Source organism: Vespa crabro, chromosome 6 (assembly GCF_910589235.1).
Source record: "Vespa crabro chromosome 6, iyVesCrab1.2, whole genome shotgun sequence".
NCBI classification, from domain to species: Eukaryota; Metazoa; Arthropoda; class Insecta; order Hymenoptera; family Vespidae; genus Vespa; species Vespa crabro.
This window is the reverse complement of record NC_060960.1, coordinates 3,423,398-3,444,998: the sequence shown is the minus strand read 5'-3', so window position 1 is coordinate 3,444,998 and position 21,601 is coordinate 3,423,398. Positions and strand designations below refer to the sequence as shown.

The 21,601-nt window shown below is 31.9% G+C and overlaps 2 protein-coding genes across 2 annotated transcripts; both read right to left on the bottom strand.

Annotated features, from left to right (window-relative positions):
- Positions 1 to 62: 62 nt before the first annotated feature.
- Positions 63 to 13,671, bottom strand: LOC124424627 (calexcitin-2). Its single transcript, XM_046963962.1, has 7 exons — positions 13,356 to 13,671; positions 3,697 to 3,782; positions 1,549 to 1,601; positions 1,274 to 1,393; positions 1,062 to 1,176; positions 754 to 851; positions 63 to 666 (listed from the first exon to the last, which is right to left on the bottom strand). Exons 2-7 carry the CDS (start codon positions 3,752 to 3,754, stop codon positions 559 to 561), a joined length of 552 nt encoding a protein of 183 aa, XP_046819918.1. The 5' UTR covers positions 3,755 to 3,782; positions 13,356 to 13,671; the 3' UTR covers positions 63 to 558.
- Positions 13,672 to 15,524: 1,853 nt separating this feature from the next.
- On the bottom strand, positions 15,525 to 21,428 carry LOC124424982. The gene is made up of 10 exons (XM_046964678.1): positions 20,907 to 21,428; positions 20,508 to 20,768; positions 20,171 to 20,374; positions 18,556 to 18,746; positions 17,902 to 18,399; positions 17,374 to 17,526; positions 17,067 to 17,210; positions 16,610 to 16,972; positions 15,849 to 15,962; positions 15,525 to 15,766 (listed from the first exon to the last, which is right to left on the bottom strand). Exons 1-10 carry the CDS (start codon positions 21,118 to 21,120, stop codon positions 15,653 to 15,655), a joined length of 2,256 nt encoding a protein of 751 aa, XP_046820634.1. The 5' UTR covers positions 21,121 to 21,428; the 3' UTR covers positions 15,525 to 15,652.
- Positions 21,429 to 21,601: the final 173 nt, after the last annotated feature.

Here is a 21,601-nt window from a genome sequence, read left to right as displayed (position 1 = left end):
GTTTGTACTTATAGATTAAACTATTCATTAAGTAAAAATAAAGTATAATATAACAATAATGGTCGAATTATATCAGTTTATTCAAACATATAGAAACTATTAAAACTCTTAATACTTTTCTTTACAGCATTACATAGAACGATTCATATAGAACGAAATCGTTAACTAAATTTACAACAACACGTTATAGAACATTACGCAATACTTAGCTTCGGTGTTACAGCGATTAATAGCATTATCAACGATTATTACCGATTAACAACAAGATATTAACAGTTATTATGATATCTTTTATCTTTTTTCATATTTCATCTTCTTTCTCATGTGAAGATCTCTCAGCTCTATATTATCTAGAGAAAGAGAAAGAGATAGATAGAGAGAGAGAGAGAGAGAGAGAGAGAGAGAAAAAGAAAACTAAAACTTGATTAGAGATCGCGTAACTTACATCGTAGATTAAAAATAATTATTCAATTAATAACGATAGCGTACGTATTTCGGCATGCTTATAACGAAAATATAATAATAAACGTCGTGTACGAATCCGAAGCGAAAGGACGGTTAGAATGAGGTCTTTCCGAATATAAAGTTTCCAGGTGCATTGGGATCATCAGAGGTGAAATATTGTTTCCAAAGCTCGAAGAACTTATCTCGTGTTACTTCGTTACCCTATAAATAAGAAAACAAACGATAATAAAATGTAATTAATAATCTGGTTTTCTTTAGGGATCTTTTATTCATGAATTTTTCACTTACCACCCCCATTTTTTTAAAAGCATCACGAGCTTCAGCCTCCTGTACGCCATGACTATGACAAACGTTACTAAACTCGTTCTCATCGATTGATCCGTCACCTGTTAAAAGTTCATTATAGGGGGATAAAATGTACTTCGAAAATCTTTAAATAGAATACTCTATGTAAAGGCTTTGGGAAAATATTTTTTCCGAGACCTATGGAGTGAGATTAAGTCTGGGGATATCTTTTCTCTTTCCCTTCTGTCACTGATTCTTTTTTTATTTTATTATTATTACTCTCGTTAAGAGAGTAACCTTAATTAGCCTACCGGAGGAATCTTCGAGGTCGAACATGAATTTCATGTACGTTTGCTGCCAATCATGCGCGTGCGCTGGATCCTTAGCGTAATCTTCCCACATGGAATACCATTCATCTCGACTGATCTATAAAAATAACGTAAGATTTTTTTTTTGTTTTTCTCCTTTTTCTTTCATTCATCTATTTGTATATGTATATATGTATATATATATTTTGAATTACTTGTCCATCCTGATCAGAATCAGCTCGTTGTTGTAGCTCTTCCCATATTTTTAACAACGTATCCTTCGTCTGTTGTGTTTTCGGATTATCGGTACTCCAATGTCTGGAGTTGCAGATCCGCTAAAAAATATAAACATCATATAATATCACCCAAGGAATTGATACAACAAGGAGTTGAATCGTCGTAAGATGAAATAAAACTATTTCTTTACATAATCAAACTTTTTTTAAACATTAATAAGTTGTACTGTTTTAATATTAATGAATAATCATACCTGGACAGCCAGATCAAAATCTTTCTTATCGATAGCACCGCTCTGATTAACATCTGAAAAACAATATCGATTTTATATTAGTAAACGCTAAAGGAAATCGTGCAAATACTAAAAAAAAAAACTCCAAATAATGATTCCAAAATCTATATGATTGATATATTTGTAACGTTTTTTGTAATTAGTTAGAAAACTAATTTACTTTCTCGGTCATAGAAAATGTAGGATGTTAAATTTTTAGATGAAAGAACCATCGGATTATAGATATATAAGTGAATGAATTTTACGGAGCGCGTTATTACTTTTTTGTTATTTTTATTTTAGGCTCTTAAAGTCGTTCGCTCAATGATCAATTATCAGGGTTTGTGAGCGATAATGTGAAAGAACAATAATATTCCATTACAGTTGGCTTTGAGTATAATTGCTGTAGCTCGAAAGAATATCGAATATACAATACGTATTCATGACTATGACGGTATATTCTAAAAAAACAAGAGTTAAAAAAGATGTAGTAACTATGAAAAATATTGCTGTCACAGTTTATTTTTATCTATACTTTTAATTAATAAGTAAATTTTTATGTATATATATATATATATATATATATATATATATATATATATATGTATAAACAATCTTTATCGATACTTTTTATAGGTACTCCATTTAGATTATGGTCAAGTGATTCTCCAGAATTGATATCCAATTTTAACCAACCTTCAGACTACGTGCCAAATTATGAATCAAGTTTTGTTTCAATAAAGGTAGATAGATAGATAGATAGATTATAATTAATATATATATATATATATATATATATATATATATATGGAGAGAGAGAGAAAAAGAGAGAGAGAGAGAGAGAGAGAGAGAGAAAGAGAGAGAGAGAGGAAAGCAACTGATTATACTGATTTTCGACGCATCATCGAGCTCGTGGTCCCTTCGCAAGCTCTCCACGGACTCTTTGATTACGACGGTTCAAGGAAAAACCAGAAAGCGAGAAAAGGAAAAAAAGAACGAAAGAACGATAGGTTGTGTCCAGGACGAGTCCCTTATTGCACCATCGGCCATGCTAGAATAATGTGTATCGACAACGGAGAACGATCGTAGGATATGTTTAGCGGCCAATCGCTGCGGTCAAAGAAGCGAAGAAAGTGAGGGACTAACGAGATCTATCAGGCGTGTACACGCCTGTGACCTCCATGATTCATATACGAGAAAATGTATGTGTGTACAGTATCTATGTATATATGTATTAGTATCGCTGTAATATCGTGCTTCTCCCTTTCGTGCCCTTACATATACAGACACATAAACATATAGATATTCTTACGTGTATACGTATGCATTAATAAAGACACGTAGAAGCTACAAATATACATATATAGAAAATATATACACACAGACGCAAAGAAGGAAGGATCACAAAGATATACTTTATATGTGTCTCTCGAGTATGAACATGTATGGGTTAGATATACACATTCGCAGAAATAATTCTATCATGACGAGGCGACCCTCTTATCCAGACCCAACGCGTCCATTGTTTATCTTCTCCTGGTTGATACCATAAATAGGCGGCCGCTCTATCTCAGCGAACACCTAGTAGGTGCCGTACAAAACACCCCTCTCTATAGCCTTGATTCCACTTTCAGAGAGCCGAAAAGAGCCTCGAGAGGTTCGTGTAGAGCTGTAAAACAGTTTCCCATACCCTCGGACAGGCCATCTTTACTTCTTCATCTTCTTCTTCGTCCTCTTTTATGTAGGTCATCTTCCCTTTTCCTTTCTCATTCCTTTATCGTTTTCTTTCGATGTACACGTCGAAAAATGGTTTTTCTCGTTAAAGATCATCCAAGGAGAGAGGACGAATGAAATAGAATCGTTTAGAGAGCGAAGGGATGTTCGTGATGGAAGAAATGACGATATATCTCGCGTAACATCAAAGTACTCACTAGAGAGGATGAGAGCAAGAGAGATAGTCTATCCGGCCGTTTGTTATTTCGGCCGCACTCTGGAAGGGAATGAGAAAGAGAGAGAGAAAGAGAGAGAGGGAGAAAGACTATGAGTAAAACGTGCCTTTCGATGAGTCGAGAGAATTCTCAAGGGTACTATGTTCAACTGTGCCATCGCCAACTGTCAGCGTTTACTCACCGAAGAAGGCGTTGAAAACGTAGAGCAGCTTCTTCTTGCGAAACTCTGATAGAGGCATCTTGCGATACTCTGGTCGGCTTTTTAATCTGCGACGAAAAAAATTATACGATCGTTAAAATGAAGATTATGTCGGTTTTTTTCTTTAATTCTTTTTTTTTTCCTTTCTTTTTTCGTGCAAAATTTTCAATATTTTTCTATAGAAATTAATTTTCTTATAAACTAATGATTTTGATGATCACAAAAAAACAAACGATTTTTATTCTAAATAATTTAACTAACTATACTAATTGTAATAATGAAACTTCTTACACGCTTTATATTCAATCTTCGAGTGAAAGTAAAACTAGAGTCTTGATAATGAAGACAATGATTTATATAATAATGCATGGAAGAATGTTTCGTCCGGTTTGATAAAAGATTCGTATCTCGTCAATGACGTAAAATCTTGACACAGGTAGCACTATTTTTAATGGTATTAGTCCGATTGTAGGTATTTAAAGAAAGCAAAATCATCTTGAGATATTTGAAATGCGTCACATCAAATAAACGTGGACGTCTTTCTATTCTTTTATCACAAATGTATACTTATGTTTTTACAGCAGAATTAACTTCATACTAATTATCGAGTAATAATGGCATTTTCATTAAAATTCGTAATAGTACAAATTTATTTAAATAATCTCATTTTTTCAAAACTATTCAGGTAAAATGGATTTTCATTTTTATAGTCAGCATTAAACTTTGGAATCACGAACGATTCCAATTAATAAAATCATGAATAATTATTTATATTTTTAAGACGCCAAGACTCTCAATGATTTCCCTCATCGTTCGACTCATCATTCTCATTTCCATCGATTATTAATTGATAGGCACGACGAGATAAACTGTATGGCGAATGATGAACTTTAAGATGATGTCACGTTGAGGATTCTTGGAATTTTATTCAGTAATAACAAAAGGAAAGAAGAGATGAGCTTCTGAAATTTATTTCAATCAAAATGTTCAATATGGGACGTAAGATTTGAAATGTTGGAAAAAATAATTCTCTTTGAAAATGCATTCCATTTCTAATATGTTACTGGCAAATGTAAGAATAATGTAAGTGATTAGAGAAAACTAAAAATCTTGAAATAAAATCTCGGAAGTTCCGTCGTGGATGAGGATACGTAAGTACATGAAATGCGAAAAGTCTACCGTCACAGATCATAACGTACAACTTGATTTATACGAGTCGATCTCGAGCCATTAAAAATATCATCGTTCATAAAGTATAAGCTATAAAATCTTCAAACAAGTGGATTACGTTTGACGAGATTTCTCTTTCTTTTCTTTTTTCTTTTTTTTTTTTTTTCTTTTTTTTTTGACGAATTGTTAAAAGACTACGTTGAAAGACCAATAGCTGATCTTCTTGTACGCGCGTGTGACGTACGACGTGTGTACGAGATTATATAAGATCGATAAATGTTTCCTTCACCATATATGAAATTTTACAGTTAATAAAAAACGGTCAGATTTTACGAGCTAACAAACGAAAAATGGTAAAATGGTAGCAGCCATCTTGAATTCGAAATTCGGCTCGAGCTTTGAATCAAGTTTTTCTCTTAGGGAGGCTAAGTTCTTGTTCCCGACAGCAGATCGTGAAGCTTCCTAATGGACGACTCCATTCAACGTATTCCAAACATACATACATACGAGCATATGTGTTCGTATAAATGTAAGTAAAGAAACCGTGCCATGGGCAAAGCGTACTTATTTACTATGTAGATATACATACTAGCGAAATGATTCGCTAATTATACGAAGTAAGTCTGAATATACGTTAATAACAAATTAAATTCACGTACTGATCAAAGAACGATCTCTTATTGGCATATTTGCTGGCACACAAACAATGCACGGCCTACTTGTTGCATCTCACCGCTTTTAATATTTCATTTGCTTTTCCATTTTCCATGAAAAAGGAAGTTGCATTAAAAATGAACAACGGAAATGATGTTCCGAGAGATGAAGAGGTAAGGAAAAAGAGAAAAAGAGAGAGAGGAGGAGTGTTGCGAACGTAATTTTCGGTCTCTTATGAGAACGGTGTTAAAATATAAAGCACGACAAACGAGAATCTAAAAGAAAAAAAAAAAGAAAGAGAGAAAAAGCGGTCTCTTGTATCGTAAAAATGGAGAAAGAAAATCCGAGGAACGAGATAAGTTACTATTATACATGTTAGCGTCCGATAAATATAGTTCGTCCTTGTTCATCTAATGGAACTAATGTACCCTCATGACAGTCCTCTTTAACCATCTTGTACTTGTTAGAAAATGAGATATTAGTTAATCACTTTTATAAAATTATTTATACAATTCGAAGTTTGGACAACGAAATACGATTAGAAAAATATTAGCTTATTAAGAACTATTGAGTTGAGTTTCTTTTATTCGTTATTAGACGTCATTATTGTTTGTCATTATGTTTAAATAGTTAAATTATTAGAAACTAATTAGATGCTAGATTGAATAATATTTAGTATATGGTAATAATTTCTCCACAAATCGATAGAGAAAGGTAGAATAGGTGAAAAAGAAAGGACGAGAAACAGGAATTGAAGATTGGAGCGCGAGCTTTAACGCATGCGAATTAATCGACCACGTTATGCTCGAGCTAGCCGATCAGGTCAAGTGATGTATCGGGACATGGAAATACTCGCTCGGCCGAATAATCATGCAAGCCAAGTAGCCTAGCCATTCTCGATGACGTAGTAGATGAGACAGAGATAGTGAATAGAGGTAGAGATAGATACGGTTGGAAGAGAGTTCACTTAGATTCGTTTGGATTCTATTGCAACAATGTTAGTCTCGAGTCTTTTGACAATACGACTATGTACCATGTGCTAGAATTTTTCCATTTAATATCGTAGATTTCTTTTTTCTCATTCTTCCGACCGCTTCTTTGTAATTACAAGCCAAAGTAAATAATTGGATAAAAGAAGAGAGTATCTAAGAATTTATTGATTTATTAAAGGACACAAAGAGTACATATTATAAAAAGTTCGAGAGTTTTCGTAATTTCGTGTACATCGTAAGAATAATGTAATTGTAAGAATAATGGCGATCCATTTCATGTAATACTTCGTAATGATAATCAATGTTCAATTAATGTTCTATCGATTTTTCATTTAGAACTCACACCATTTAGTCCGATAATACAAATTGGTTTACCGGACCAAGCAATCGTTATGCGTGGGAGAAGAAGATTAAAGGAGAAAGGTAGAGTTTTTGTTGAAAAAGAAATCAGAATGACCTTCGTATCATAACCAAAAAGAAAAAAAAAATAATTAGAAGAAAAATGAGAAAGCTTCTCCATTTTTTTTTTTTCATATGTTTTTATCGATTTTCGAACGTAACCTTCGATGACGAGTTTCGTACATAAGTATTTACATAAATACGTATATACAAACACACACATGTAGATAATATGGTTGATAAGATTTTCTTACATACAATTTTCTTCTTTAAAAAAGAAGAGTCAATTTGTTATCGAAGATCAGAAAACATACGTGTGTAACTTAACATGTATTTTAAAATCAACTCACGATTTTCCAAATGAAATTCTCAATTTCGTTTGATTCTACGTAAGCATCGTAGATCCAATCTTTGATATCTCTCAAACTTGCATCGAAACTATCCGCGGATGAAATAGGTCCACCTAAACGGAGCTTTTAACGAGAAACGAAACGATTTACCATGAAATGCGAATAAATGTGTGACACATGATAGTTTTGAAACAAATTTGGAGATCGAGATGAATATACATATACATACACATATACATATATATATATAAGTATATGTATGTAACAACAATAATATATTCTGCATCCTACGAAAAGATCCGATAAAACAAAACAAATAATAATAATAATAATAGTAGTAGTAGTAGTAAAATTAAATTAAATAGATTCAATTTCCTCTTTGTCATCGGAGAATTCATTCGATCGAGTCAACTTTCGAGTGATTAACCTATGGTTGGATCTACTTTCCGCCATTTTAATTTACATTTTCTTCTTTTTATCTGTTATTTTTTGTTATTAAATGATATTTATATATCATCGAACGTTACACGGCGAGGAGAAAATCAGAGAGAACACATAAGAGAAAACAATTGGTAAGATCGAAATTATGTTACAATTTTATCTTCTTAATCCTTAAATATATGTGGAAAGAATTATTTCATTGCGCAATGCAACGTTTTCTACAATATAGTTCGTAATTAAATTTCGTAAAAAAATATTTATGATAATGTAATCCTCATTTTTAATACGTACTTAAATAGATAGTATAATACTTCAAAAAAAAAAAAGAAATGCATTGAAAGATTAATCGTATCTATCCTTGTATCAAAAGTTCTCTTACTATTTTTAAATATAATAGATTAGAGAAGAATATATTTTCTAACTTTGTCAATCTTTAACAATCTATTTGTTATTGCTTTTTATCCGTGTTGGATGTAGGGACGTCGGATTGGACTCACGTATGACAGGTTGTCGTTCGCGGAAAGTAATTAAAGTCCATTGAAGACATTGAGATAAGCATGGATATACGTAGGAGAAGAACCGACGATTGACTCTAAATGGAGCATCTAAGAGCACAAGGCGAATTGACATCGAACGATATAAACGAAGCAGGAAGTTTCATTTGAATCATGCCTCATTTACGAGTCCCTCACCGAGACCAGCGGCCAATAAATGAATCGGCGCACGTGCTGCTCTTGCTCTTGTTACTTTTAATGTTTCTAGTTTCTACTGTTGCTGCCCAGAATAATTTGACGAATATATGCAAGAAACTTATGTGCAAATAAATTACGATCTGATGAATCGCCGAACAAACAAATCTTGTCCAAGATCATTTTCAAACTTATTACATTTGATAACGCATCGATCATTTTTTTTTCATTATTTTCCAGTTTGTAATATTAGAAATGTTTTGTCTCTGTTTTATTTTTTTTTATTTGAAAATATTAAAAAGTAAAAAGAAAATTTTTTTTTTTTAATAATTATAGGACACAATTATAACCATCTAACAATAAGTAAGAATATTTAAAGATTGTTTTCATCGATCCTATAAATGTTCATCACTTTTCTGTTCATCATTATTATCAAGTAATTAAAATTTTAATTAAATAAATCTATATTTGAGTGAATGAGTGATAACTTCAATACAAATATAGAAATTATTTGCATTCCAATGTTTTGATAATAATGAAATGAGGAAATAAAAAAAATCATTTAGAAATTCTTATCTAGTCATCCTTTGCACGTCAACATTTTACAACGCACGTTACTTTTTTTTATTCATTTTTACGCTTAGAAGACCAGTTTTATTTTATATATCCATTATACATGGAACTGATTAAACCTCGTATGCTTGCAAAATCCCAGGGATATATTTTTTTTATACAAAAATGAATTCGTACATTATCTATGCATCGTCTCTTGCTTAGCAACGTTCTGCAACTGCGATTACATTAATGAAGAGATTTATACCTAGAATGTTTTTCTTCCTTGCTAATTTGTTTTTCGCTAGTAACTCCATGAAAATGAAGGTAAAAATAATTCTTGTGCCTTTTAGTGATGTTAGTGAGAGTAAATAAATACATAGATGCGAGACTAAGAATCTATTTTGCTTTTAAATTTCTTCGACATAGAAGGTTTCGATGTTGATACCGATGATGGTGAGGACCAAACGACACACGAGCGACGGAGCGCAAACAACGAATTTTCCCTTCGACAGCTTTCGAGAGATCGATCGATTTTCTCTCTTTCTCTCTTCTCTATCTATCGTGAAAACTCTAGGGACTGTTTGTCGGCATACGAAATTCTTGACTTGAGAGGCCCTACGAAGAACTATAGGGAAACTGTACACACCTTACAGTGACTTCACATCAATGGTTTGAACTCATACACACATACACAAACACACACACACACACACACAGAGAGAAACCTATACATTGATCTACGTAGAGAGATATATGCACATTATTCTCGTTGAAACGAACGAAGGTGACACTTTGGAGGTCTCTGCCCTTTACAATCGATCCGAGGGTATCTCTTACGCGAGTGATCTGTTCGGACCTTCAAATTAGCTGGAAACTTCAAAGATAAACCATCTTCGACTATGTATATTCTCTCAAGTAGGGGCTCGAAGATTGTGTAGCAAGTCGAGGTAACGGTAACGTGGTTTTATCCAAAATGCTTGCGCTTGAGAAAAAATCTCACATAAAGGAACGTGAAGTGATCGATCGACTTTGGATATATTAAAAGAAAAAAAAGAAGAAAAAAAGAAAAGAATGAAGACGATAAAAGAGAAAAAAATGTTGAAATAAAAGATGCGTTTCTTTAATAATTCATCATATTTTCTGCTTTTTCATGAAATGGACACGTATTGCAATAATAAATTTAATTCGTAATCGTTACGAAATTCCTCGATTGTTATAATTGAATATTATATTTAGGCCACATATACACATATTCATGCGGACGGATACACAAACACGCGCGCGCGCGCGCGGTCATACACACACACACATATGCATATAGAGGATTACTATCAATTTGCCGTTCAGGATCGTTTATTGTAAGGCTTGATTGGATTAACTTTGTGCATGATATAATATAATGGCTGCCAAGTTAATCTTATATTCTTCTAATCGTCATTATGATGTCATATGGTAAACGTTAGGGCATGTCATGGAACATATATGTGCATCATCAACGGTCCTTTATCATTAGCCAGCTTGATTTTTTATAGAAGAAAGGTCAGGAGGATAGGGGGTCAGCTTGGATATTAACGCTTTAATCGTGCTTCTTTTTTTATTTATCGATTCATCTTATTCATTATATGATTGAGTCAATTGGATATGCGTTGATCATAAAGTGCATATCATTAAATGTATCGTGAAATAAAAGAAGAGACAGAAAGAGAGAGAGAAAAAGAAAGAGAAAAAGAGAGAGAGAGAGAGAGAGAGAAATATCATCTTTAAAATTCAGTATTCATTTCTATCTTAAAATTAACGAGACAATAAAATTGGTAAGTACTCCATTTTAGGACCAACCAGAACGATGGTTTATTACTGCAAGTCCATTTAATTCCGTCCAATACCTGATAAAGGCGGGTCGTAACGTCTGTGAAGCATCCACTTTAGTAGCACCACGCAAGAATAAGATATTATCTAAAATGTTGATATACTACTTTTGTGGGATATATAATGGTTTATCACAGTAATTATATACTTGTTAGACATCTTTAGAAGATTCACTTTTTTAATGAATCGGAAAAATGCGAAAAGAAAATTTGCAAAGTGTTCGGTCTAATATTTCGTTCAATTTGTCAAACTGATTTTTCTTGTATACAACACTTCTTTACTTTCTTTCATTATTTTTTTTAAATTATAAACATAAGAAAAAAAAATACGAAAAATTACATTCTTTATGTTGAACCTTTACTTTGTTATTACATAAATAATGATCTTATGTCAGTAAGACGATGTCAATAAATTAATATTAGGTAATGACTATAAAAGGTACAAGTATAATCAATTTTTTTTTTCGTCGATGAAATATATTATTACGAAAGAGAATTTTTGAAATTCAAAGAAAGGATGATCTCTTCAACTATAATCTTCTATAAGTAAGTCGTTTATTATCCTAACGATTCGAACCCGTCAGATTTAGTCCTATCAAAAATCGAAATCGACGCTTGGTCCTATCCGATAAATTTGCCGATATTTGTGGAATAGCGTTGACGTAACATTATGATCTTCTTTCGAAGAGGGTAAGTATTCCCAAGACATCGGATAAACATGATGAGGAATGATTGAAAAAGATCCGATTTTTTTCTCTTTTGGATACTTGAATTTACTATATTCGATAGCAGTATGAAGATAGTCTTTTATCGTTACATATTTCTGGCAAAATAGAAGATATCAAAAAAGAAAAAAAAAGAAAAAATACAAAAGAAAATTAAAAAAAAAAAACTTATCTTTTGCTCTTTCATTTTCAATCATCGTCAAGATAATTTATATGATAGGAGAACCCACGTGATGATCCCTACCGTTTCATTTTATTAAAGAGCTTTCAGATACGAGGGTCATGACGGCTAATAAAATTCTTATACTTATTATACTTATTCATCCGAAGGGCTGTTTTTTTAGCTTTGACATCTATCAGTCGCTTTAAGATGAGTTCTAAAAATGAACCACGTAAAAGGAAGAAAATTTAATCTTCTTTCGATTTTTCATCGTCGCAAAGAATTATAACAATATCGAATTTCGTCGAGTCGAACATTTTTTCGAGAAAAAGCGATTTAATAATTGATTCGATCGACGAGCACGTCACTCGTCGTTCCCTTTACGTTAACATAATTTTCCGCATCCCTTTAAAGGTTGATTATCGAGCTTCTTTTGGTAAACTAAAGACCGTTTAATAAGCAAAGAGCGTCGTTCGACGACGATACGCACACGCGAATGACGTTTAAAGAGTCGACGAGGTGAGCGGCTACACAAAAGAAAGTGTCAATGATTATCGTATAAAATCCAATTATCCAATTTGTTGGTGAGATCGTTAGCGCAAGTCGATGCAAAAATATCTTTAAGATTTTTAAAGATCTCATATTTGACGGACTTTTATTGAGAAAATCGTTCGAAAGATAGATATAGAAAAAAAAGAAAAATTAAAAAATCAAAAAGGAACGATTGAACATATTGTCGCCAATAAATCGACAATGTGACTAAAAGGAGATTAATTAGTCCATTATGAATTCATATCTAATGCAGACGATGTTATCGGGTCGATTCAATCGAATCTAATCATAGGAACAATCATACGTTGATAATTATTACTTAAGCGAAGTATGACGAAGAACCGCTACTTTTTTTTCTTCTTTCATTCCATCTCTCTGGAGACAATATCTCCAGACTGACAATAATTTAATACTGGAGAAGAAAAAATACACGGTTATCTTTTTATCTATATCTCTTTCTTTATTTTATAGATGGAACATATGTCTTGTCTTGTCAACATATATCAAGCACGTTTCATGAATGAAAAATTTTCTTCAAAAGTGAATTTTTTTTTTTTTTTAATTTCTGTTTATAAAAAGATCGCATATCCGAATTCTACTGTTTTATGAATTTGTTAAAAAATGAAAGACACGATATTTCCAAGTCGAAACGTAATTAATCCTACGAACAACGTAAAAAAGCGGATATTTCTAAATAATCATCGCGCTCTCTGAAAGTGGATCAAAGGGACCGCATAGACTCAAATGAAAATGATAAAAAAAGTTCTTTTCTTTTTTGTGGTAACGTAGAAGAGAAATGATTATTTTATTATTTCTCTTCTGGATAAAGTGAACAAGACAAACCGTATATTATTGAAAGTTTTAATTGGACTTGTATAAGAAAATGAATGAACGAGTCGTCCGTTTTTATATTTCTTCATTTCTTTTTATCGTTTATTTTACTTACCTAATTTCTTCGATCCTATAATTATAATTAAAAAAGAAAAAATATAGTAAAGAAAAATTTAAAAAAATTTTTTTTAAATTAAAAGAAAATCGCATTTGCTAAAAATTTTTTTTTTGTTTCGAACATTCCATGCATGTACTCACCTCAAAGAAGAAGAAGAAGAAGAAAAAGAATTCGAAGTGTACAGGTGATGTTCCACACGTGATTGATTTCTACCTCCCTTATTTTGTTTCTGTTTTATTTTTATTTTTAAATTCGAAAATTAGAGAACGCGTTGACGTAAGCTTCCGCGAACGAACTTCGAACAAAGAAGATCGCGTTTATGCGAAAGATAAGAAGATATATGAAGAAAAGGGGATGAAGTTATGATTAAGAATAACGCGTTGATCAGGCTCGAAGAAACAATAATACGATCCGAATAACAGACACATGAAGCACAAAATGCGCACTAACAGATCGAGCTTCGGCTCTTTATATCCTCGAACTTGCACCACCTGTACTTGCGCAGATCGGCCTTCTAAACTTCGCGCACTTTGTTCCTTCCTTCTTTCCTCCACTCTCTCATTTTCTCATTTTCTCTTTTCGCAATGCATTGGCACGCATTCGAGATGAACTACTCGTCTTTTTTCGATCATAAGCGAGATAAAGAAAATCTCTCGGCGATAACCTGTTTCTTTTCTTTTATTTTCATTTCACTTTCTTTTTCCTTTTTTCTTACACCCTTGCTGTTCTTATTTCTTGACATAGATTATTTGCATGTCTCTTTTTCTCTCCTTCCCTCTCCCTCTCTCTCTCTCTCTCTCTCTGTACGAAGTTTTCACACGTTTCATCTTTCCAGAGATTTCTCTAAGAATTCATTGTTTTTTTATGGAATATTTGAAGATCCTTTTCATTTTTCTTATTACTATTATTATTATTTAGTATTATTACTATTATTATTATTATTATTATTATTATTATTATTATTATTATTATTATTATTATTATTATTACTATTATTATTATTATTGTTGTTGTTGTTATTGTTGTTGTTGTTGTTATTGTTGTTGTAGTTATAATTGGTGTTGTTGTTGTTATTAAGACAGAAAACAGCGTTTTCTTTGATCTCATTCATTTTCTTATTTTTTTTTCTTCTTTTTATAAATTTTTTTTTCTCTTATCGAAGAAGAGTAATGAAACATCTAATTGTAAGATGAAAGTTGAACTGTTAAACATTGTTCGATTAGAACCATCCTTCAAGAGCACAAAACCTATCTCTGAGCGTAGCTACGAAGAGTGAACTTTCCGAGAAAGTATCGGATAATTTGATGGACCCGTTCTTTTAACGAACGAATAAACTTTTAATTATGTCTTATAGGTGACTTTGTTATAAATCTATTAATTTCGACTAATTTTATAAAAAATATATTTATAGAATTTAATGTAGTAAATATATTTATTACAAAGAAATCGACTGTGCTCGCACTTTTATCGCAGAGATACCGCGATACTGAATACGGGCATCGTAATTGTTTCATCGTAATCCTAAAGTGACCCAATTTCGATCTAAATTTATAATAAATTGATCGTTTGAAAAGTCTATTAAAAGAATATCGATTCTGTGAATACGTGATAAAAATTAAATAAAAAAAAAACGTACCGCTCTTATCTAAATGCAAAAAGAGAAAAAATCATGCGTTCGACGTTATTCAAATTTTATAAATCCAAATTGTAATGGCATCAACTGCAATGGCATCGATTGCAATGCAACTTTTTCGTTACGTTTTCTTTCATACATATGTATATATATGCATGTAGGTGTGTAAATATGTATTACTGTATACGCACGCAAGAAATCTCTTATTTCTAACAATAAGATCTATATCAAGTTCTGACGAGCCTGAGCGAAGCAATTCTGAAGCGTTTGGACAGATCAGCATCCAAAGTGAGAGGTAAGAAGTTGACAAGATGTATCAAGATCCGAGAAAAGTCTATTTGGAACGGACTAGACGTACATATGTCTCTTCACTCTCAACTAAATGATAACTCAGCGCATTCATCTAAGGGTAAAGATCCTGTAAAATTTTTTCATATAAAATTTAATTTTATATGACATTTAAATTTTCATTTCTTTGCAAAGATGAGTACTTTTTTTTTTGCGCTCGAGGAAAATTTGAAAAATTGTCTTTTGTTGATGGGATACATTCGAAGTTATTCACATTCATTAATAAAGCTGGTAGTAAAGGAATATTCCCAATAATTTTAAATTATCAGGAAGAATAAATATCATAAAGAAAATTATCATAAGGAACAATAATGACCAGTTGTAAAAATAAAAGTGGAATAAATAACGTTTATTATGCTTTTAGACACACGTGTATACAATACATAAATGTGGGAATATCGATGATTCTAATTATAAATGTAACATCATGTCGTCAAGTCAGGTACCAGTTTTGCGTTACAATATTTGCGCTTTATGCTCATCATCCGCGATTTGTGATGCAAGATTTGCGAATTTGGCCATGTAATCCACGCTGTTTTCAGCCATCAGACATTGCATGTGTGATACAACCTGGAATGATACGTGACAGGAATTAATTTTTCCTACAATACGACATATAAGTTTCCTGTTTATTTCATGTAATTGTAATTACGTCTGAAGAGGGTCGAACGTCCTCAACGGTATGTCCTCCAACTTGACTTCTTTGAGAGCCTTTTAACGGCGATTCTAGCTGTCCTAGAAAGCTGCTTAACGAAAAATCAGCGACCTAAAATCGTTCAATAAAATCGTAACAGAGATAACAATAATCGAAATTCTATGGATATCTTTATATACATATACATATATAGGGTTGGATAATAACTTTAATCATTTTGAATATCTCCTTTCTTTTTATAGATATGGAGAAATTTCGTTTTCACAAGTCATACGCGTAGATGGCCAGTAAAGGACATATAAAAGACAATTGTTTTTTTTCTTTTTTAATAGAATCATATGCTCTCAATTTCATTGGTTGATGCAGCTCGATATTTTTTATAAAAAAAAAAAAAAGTATTAACCCATGTATGTTGAAAAATTATTAGTTTAGGACATAATATATGTACTTGTATATGTGTATTTGCTGAAAGAAAGGATTTTAAAGCAGAGCCTCAGCAAATATAAATGTTATCGGCGTTTAAGATCAAAGAAATGCAAATTCAACCCTCGAAGTAACTCTTCGAAGTCTCATAGTGTCTTACTAATTTTCACTTGGCCACGAACGTCGATCTTTGTCAGCTTTTATGATTTTTATAAAAGATATGAAGGGTATAAAGTACATTACATATGTATGTATATTGCCGTCTCATGGGGGAAGTAAGCGTATATATCTCCAACCGTATTATATATCTCGAGTGTTCGTTCGTGCATACTGACCTCGCTATTCAACCATTCACCTTCTTTAAGTATTTGCGTAGCACTGGTTATAATAGAATTCGTTGGTTTCGGATTGGACTCCGGTTCGATGCCATCCATCGGTAAGAAATTCTTATTTCTTTGCTCTTCCACCTCCGATATTTTGTCATCCTGGATAACGCTACCGTCCACCAATGGATTATTACTATTGTTATTATTATTGATATTACTAGTATTATTACTTTGACTGGTCATCGGTGTATCAGACAAAATCACATTTTCCGATTGAACGTTGCCACTAGGCGTTATCGGCAATAACCTTTGAACGATAAGACTCTTTTGTCTGACTGTTCTGCCTCTCTTACAAAAACGCGTTTTGAATTTCTATACAAAAAATAAAAAACAAAAAATTTATATTCAAGTATTTAACGAAAGAGAAAAGACGTTTGAAAGCAAAGGAAAAAGGTAAGGAACTTACGTCAAGTTGAGTTTTAAAAGCATCAGGTGCTCCGATTTTGTGATAAGTTTGTGGTATCAGGGGTCTCCTAAAAGCCGACTCTTTGCTCGAAAGTACACGCGACGAGATCACAGTCTCGTTACTTCCCGACGCATTATCGTAGACCTAGATAAAAAGAGAGACAGAGAAAAAGAGACCGAAAGAAAGAGAGAAAGAGAGAAAGAGAGAGAGAGAGAGAGAGAGAGAGAGAAATCTCTATTAATTTAATCTCTATTAATTCGTTTTACTTTAATTGACTAGAAATAGAAGTGATTAGAACATGTCTTACTTTGTTCGTTCCATAATTGTGTTTCGCTAAAGATAAAAGTTTCTGTAAAGCCAAACAGAGACTATGGTCTCCTAACGATGTTTCCGTTGTGTGTTCTCTCCATGGCTGTGAGTCCCACCAATACTCTAGAGTTATCTTCGACTCGCGTCCAAACTGTCGGAATTTGATGAATTAGAACTATACGTTTCCTAACGTGTCGATCAAATTGGATATCGTGTTTAACCCTTCAGTGTTTTTTTGATAATCAGACTATGTATGTTGTTTCATTTACTACAACTTTAATATATCTGAATATTCTTCAACTTTTAACGTTATCATATATGAAGGGAACAAAATTGTTTTTTTTTTCTTCTTTTTTTTTGTAAAAATTCTATAACTAAGAAGGTGTTAAATTAAAAATAATAAATTATCAAATATATGGTTTACATCTGACTATAGAAACGAATCGCTGAACGGTTAAACGAAAAGAAGAAATAAAATAGGATGAAAATAATTTAACGCTTAAATGAATTTTATTAAAATCAGTACCATAAGAAATAAATCACCCATCGTCATCGTATTCGTTTCCTCAATATTCCAACCTCTACGAATCCTATCAACCGTTTCCCTGCCTGGATATCTATGTAGTTCAATTGCCTGTTCCATGGAAGATTTCTTTTCGTTATTTAGAACCGCAGATTTATCGTATACACTCCCAGTCGTATCATTAAGATCAACATCACTATTGTTATCGTTTGGTGCACACTGATCACTCGTTGTCCTTTCTAAACATCTTTTGTCCAACCTATATCTTTTTATTCCTTTCTTATTGACACCCTTCAAGTATTGCACTGCTCCCAACAACTCAGTTCGTGAACTTTTCAATCCGAGACGCCTTTCGTACGAGTTCAAACTAACGCTATTGCTTGTCAAATACTCGCCTAGATTTACCATAGGCAAAGCAATTTTGCAACCTTCTGGCGGTGCAAGACGTAACAGACGGGTATCTTTTAAATCTTCTATATTTACGTTTTCTGTATTGATATACTATATAAAACTTTTCATGTAAGGATTCATTCTCATTTATCAAGGATACTTTGTTTCGTAAAAAAAAAAAAAAAAAAAAATGAAATTACCGAATGTTCCTCAAATAAAATTAAAATAATTTCGCGTGAATCGTCTATGAGAAAATAAGAAGGATACAGTTTTGTATTTCGAGGGCTGCCATCGTTGTTGCAAGAATATTAGCAAGCTAGAGAGACGTCTTTGTATCGGTAGAAGAGTACGTACCCTTGGATTCATCGAAGAAGCCTGAACCCTCCACCATGCCATATTATTGCGAGGCCTTAATTCTACGGTTACCCTAGGCGGGAGCTTTATATCTTCCTGCCAATCTACGAAATCGATGATCTTCTTACTTTTATTTTCTTCATTTCAGGATAACTTGCCGTGGACGTGGATAAGGATCATGTGCTAGGATAGATTAGTGATTATGGATAGAAGTGAAGATATAGAATATTTTTTTCTTGCTTTTGATCGTAAACGATCGTAATACTTTGATCGTAATATTTTATATGATTTGTTGCACAAGGACTACATACAATATCATACTCGCACTCATATCACTTCGAAAAAAACTTTGAAAATTTTTATCGTATTTATCGGTAAAGCTTATAGTTTCGTTATTCAACTGTAGTTTCCAGTTTCGTTGGTAACTGTAACAATAGGTAGAAAGGAATAACATCTTTATGAAATGTTTAATTTTCAGCAACGAAACAACATTTTACATAAACGGGAATATTAACAATCATAAATTTTTTATTTGGACACAATTATTGAATATCAATAAATTATTAAATAACAGTATGATTAGCCAAAGGTGAATGTATTGTTACAACGAAAACTTCATGGTTTTTTTTTATTTGCCGAGACCACTGTAATTGGACACTCGTACCTGGACATGTTGCAACAATGGTTGATGCCTCAAATATAGAAAGATTCTTTTCTCTTTCCCTAGTAATATCGGTGCATATCTGAATACAGAAATGTCTCAGCATTGAATCGGATATGCTTAAGAAAGAGACAGATATTCCATGACACATTCATCAAAGTCATCTGTTTTGACTAAATGTGTGATTTCTTTCTATGGGGATAAACAAAGGATTGCATGTTTTTACCACGCAATAAATAAGAAATTCAAATAGAAAATACAAGAAGTTACCATTGCACAAAATATATTAGGGAATTAGGGAGAATATAGTAAGAATTGAATCGTGTTGTGAATATCTGTATCATACGAGATTTTCACATTGAATCTCTACAATATGATGTGATATCCAACAAACTTTGATAGTTTCTCTTAAAAATGATATGTAGATGAAAGTGATATATGTAGTCCTGATACAACAAACCATTTAAAATGTTACCAAACTTTATGTAAATCCTGTAGAGTCAAAATATATTATGAATTTTATGATAGAAGTCATACTGATCTAAAAATTCTTGATTAAGAGAAACAAATTCAACGCAATAAGTTTTCTTTTTTTCTAACTATTATGGTCGTATACGTTTACTCGCCATTTTATTGTATATACTTTTTCATTTGATCATTTAATTATTGATTGTTGTTATTCATAAGGGAGTTTTTAATTATCCTGTTATCCACATATAAATATACACATAGCTTTATCAAATCATGTCACGCATACAGTCTAGTAAATTTCTATTTTTATTTAGAACTTATTCGGTTATATTGTTTGTCGATTATACTTTTGCATACTTTCTGTATAAAAATAATAATGAATATTTTTTTACTTACCTTCCAACTGGTTCAATTTTCTTAAAGCTTTACATATCGGTGTTTTTATCCTCATTGTTTTTCCTTGAAGTCTTACTTGTGTAGATCCCCAATAAATCAATTCATTTAATTTTAAATTAACTCTCTCATGTGTACGAGGCAATTTTCTTCTTAGTTCACCATAATTAATTAAACCATATAATTCTTGCGAGGTTTTTTTTACATCTGTAATACAAAAATCATTTTTAACATATATTTCTAACAATACTCACACATTTTGTTTTTTTAAAAAGAGAGAAAACTATAAATTAATGATATCATATTAATAATATGATGTCACATTTAAGTGTGTACTAACCTTCTGAAAATTTCAGATGCTTTGATATTTTTAGCCATGTTCGATAATAAAAATGCCTTATTTGTTCTTTGTTTTTAATCATAGGGTCAGAAAGGCCTTTTCTTTTTCCTTGAGTTTGAAAAAAATTCTGAAGAGCATCAAAATCTTTACCATATTCTTTGAGAGCTTTAAAAAAAGCACTTTTATCCTCCATCGACCACAGTTCACAAGATCGCTTTAAAGATCTTACTTTTGTTTCTGCATTGTCATCTTCCTTGAAATCTAAAGTTTTCAAAAAAAGTTTCTTTATATTAGAATAAAAAAATCATAATTGATTTCAATAAATATACGTAATGAATATAATTATAAATATATTAAATGCAATCAGTCAATAAAAACAATTAAACATCAGATGCTAACCTTTTTTTTCGTTACAATTAGTACAGTCAGTATTATCTACTTTAAATTTCTTAGTACCACGAACAATACGAATTTGTGGACTTTTGGAGTCCGTAATAGTTTTCATTTCAGAACATGGTTCTGTTATTGACACTGTCAAAGATGTTTCTTCTTTTTTTAAACTCATTGTACTTGCTTGACGTTCACGTTCGTCGATTTTCATGACGCAATTCATAATGCAACAGAATATAAAAAGGAAATATATTGATAAAAAGTATAGTTGACGTTTTTAACGTCAACAAAACGATCCACAAATATAAACGTTCGCGAAAAGATCAGCAGGTCTTTTTGTTGATACATCGATCACGTCTTTACTGACTAAATGAACTAATAAAAATATGATTTTTGAAAAGCGACAGAAACAAATAGAGTTGACTGATTAATTAGAACTTAAAATAATCCGAGAAACATTCTATTTGACATTGTAAATTATAAATTCACTTCTATAAACGTCAACTTTTCATTACAACTATCGGAGATGAACTTCAGTCTTGATACTCAACACCATCTATCAGAATATTCTTAATACTTGAGAGAACTATGTCGGTAATACATCAGCTTTGATATTTAAAATCATTCTTTGAAATCCTTTTTTTAAAAATATATTATCCTCGATAATAATAAATTATTGTATATCGGTAATGCAGATTTATATT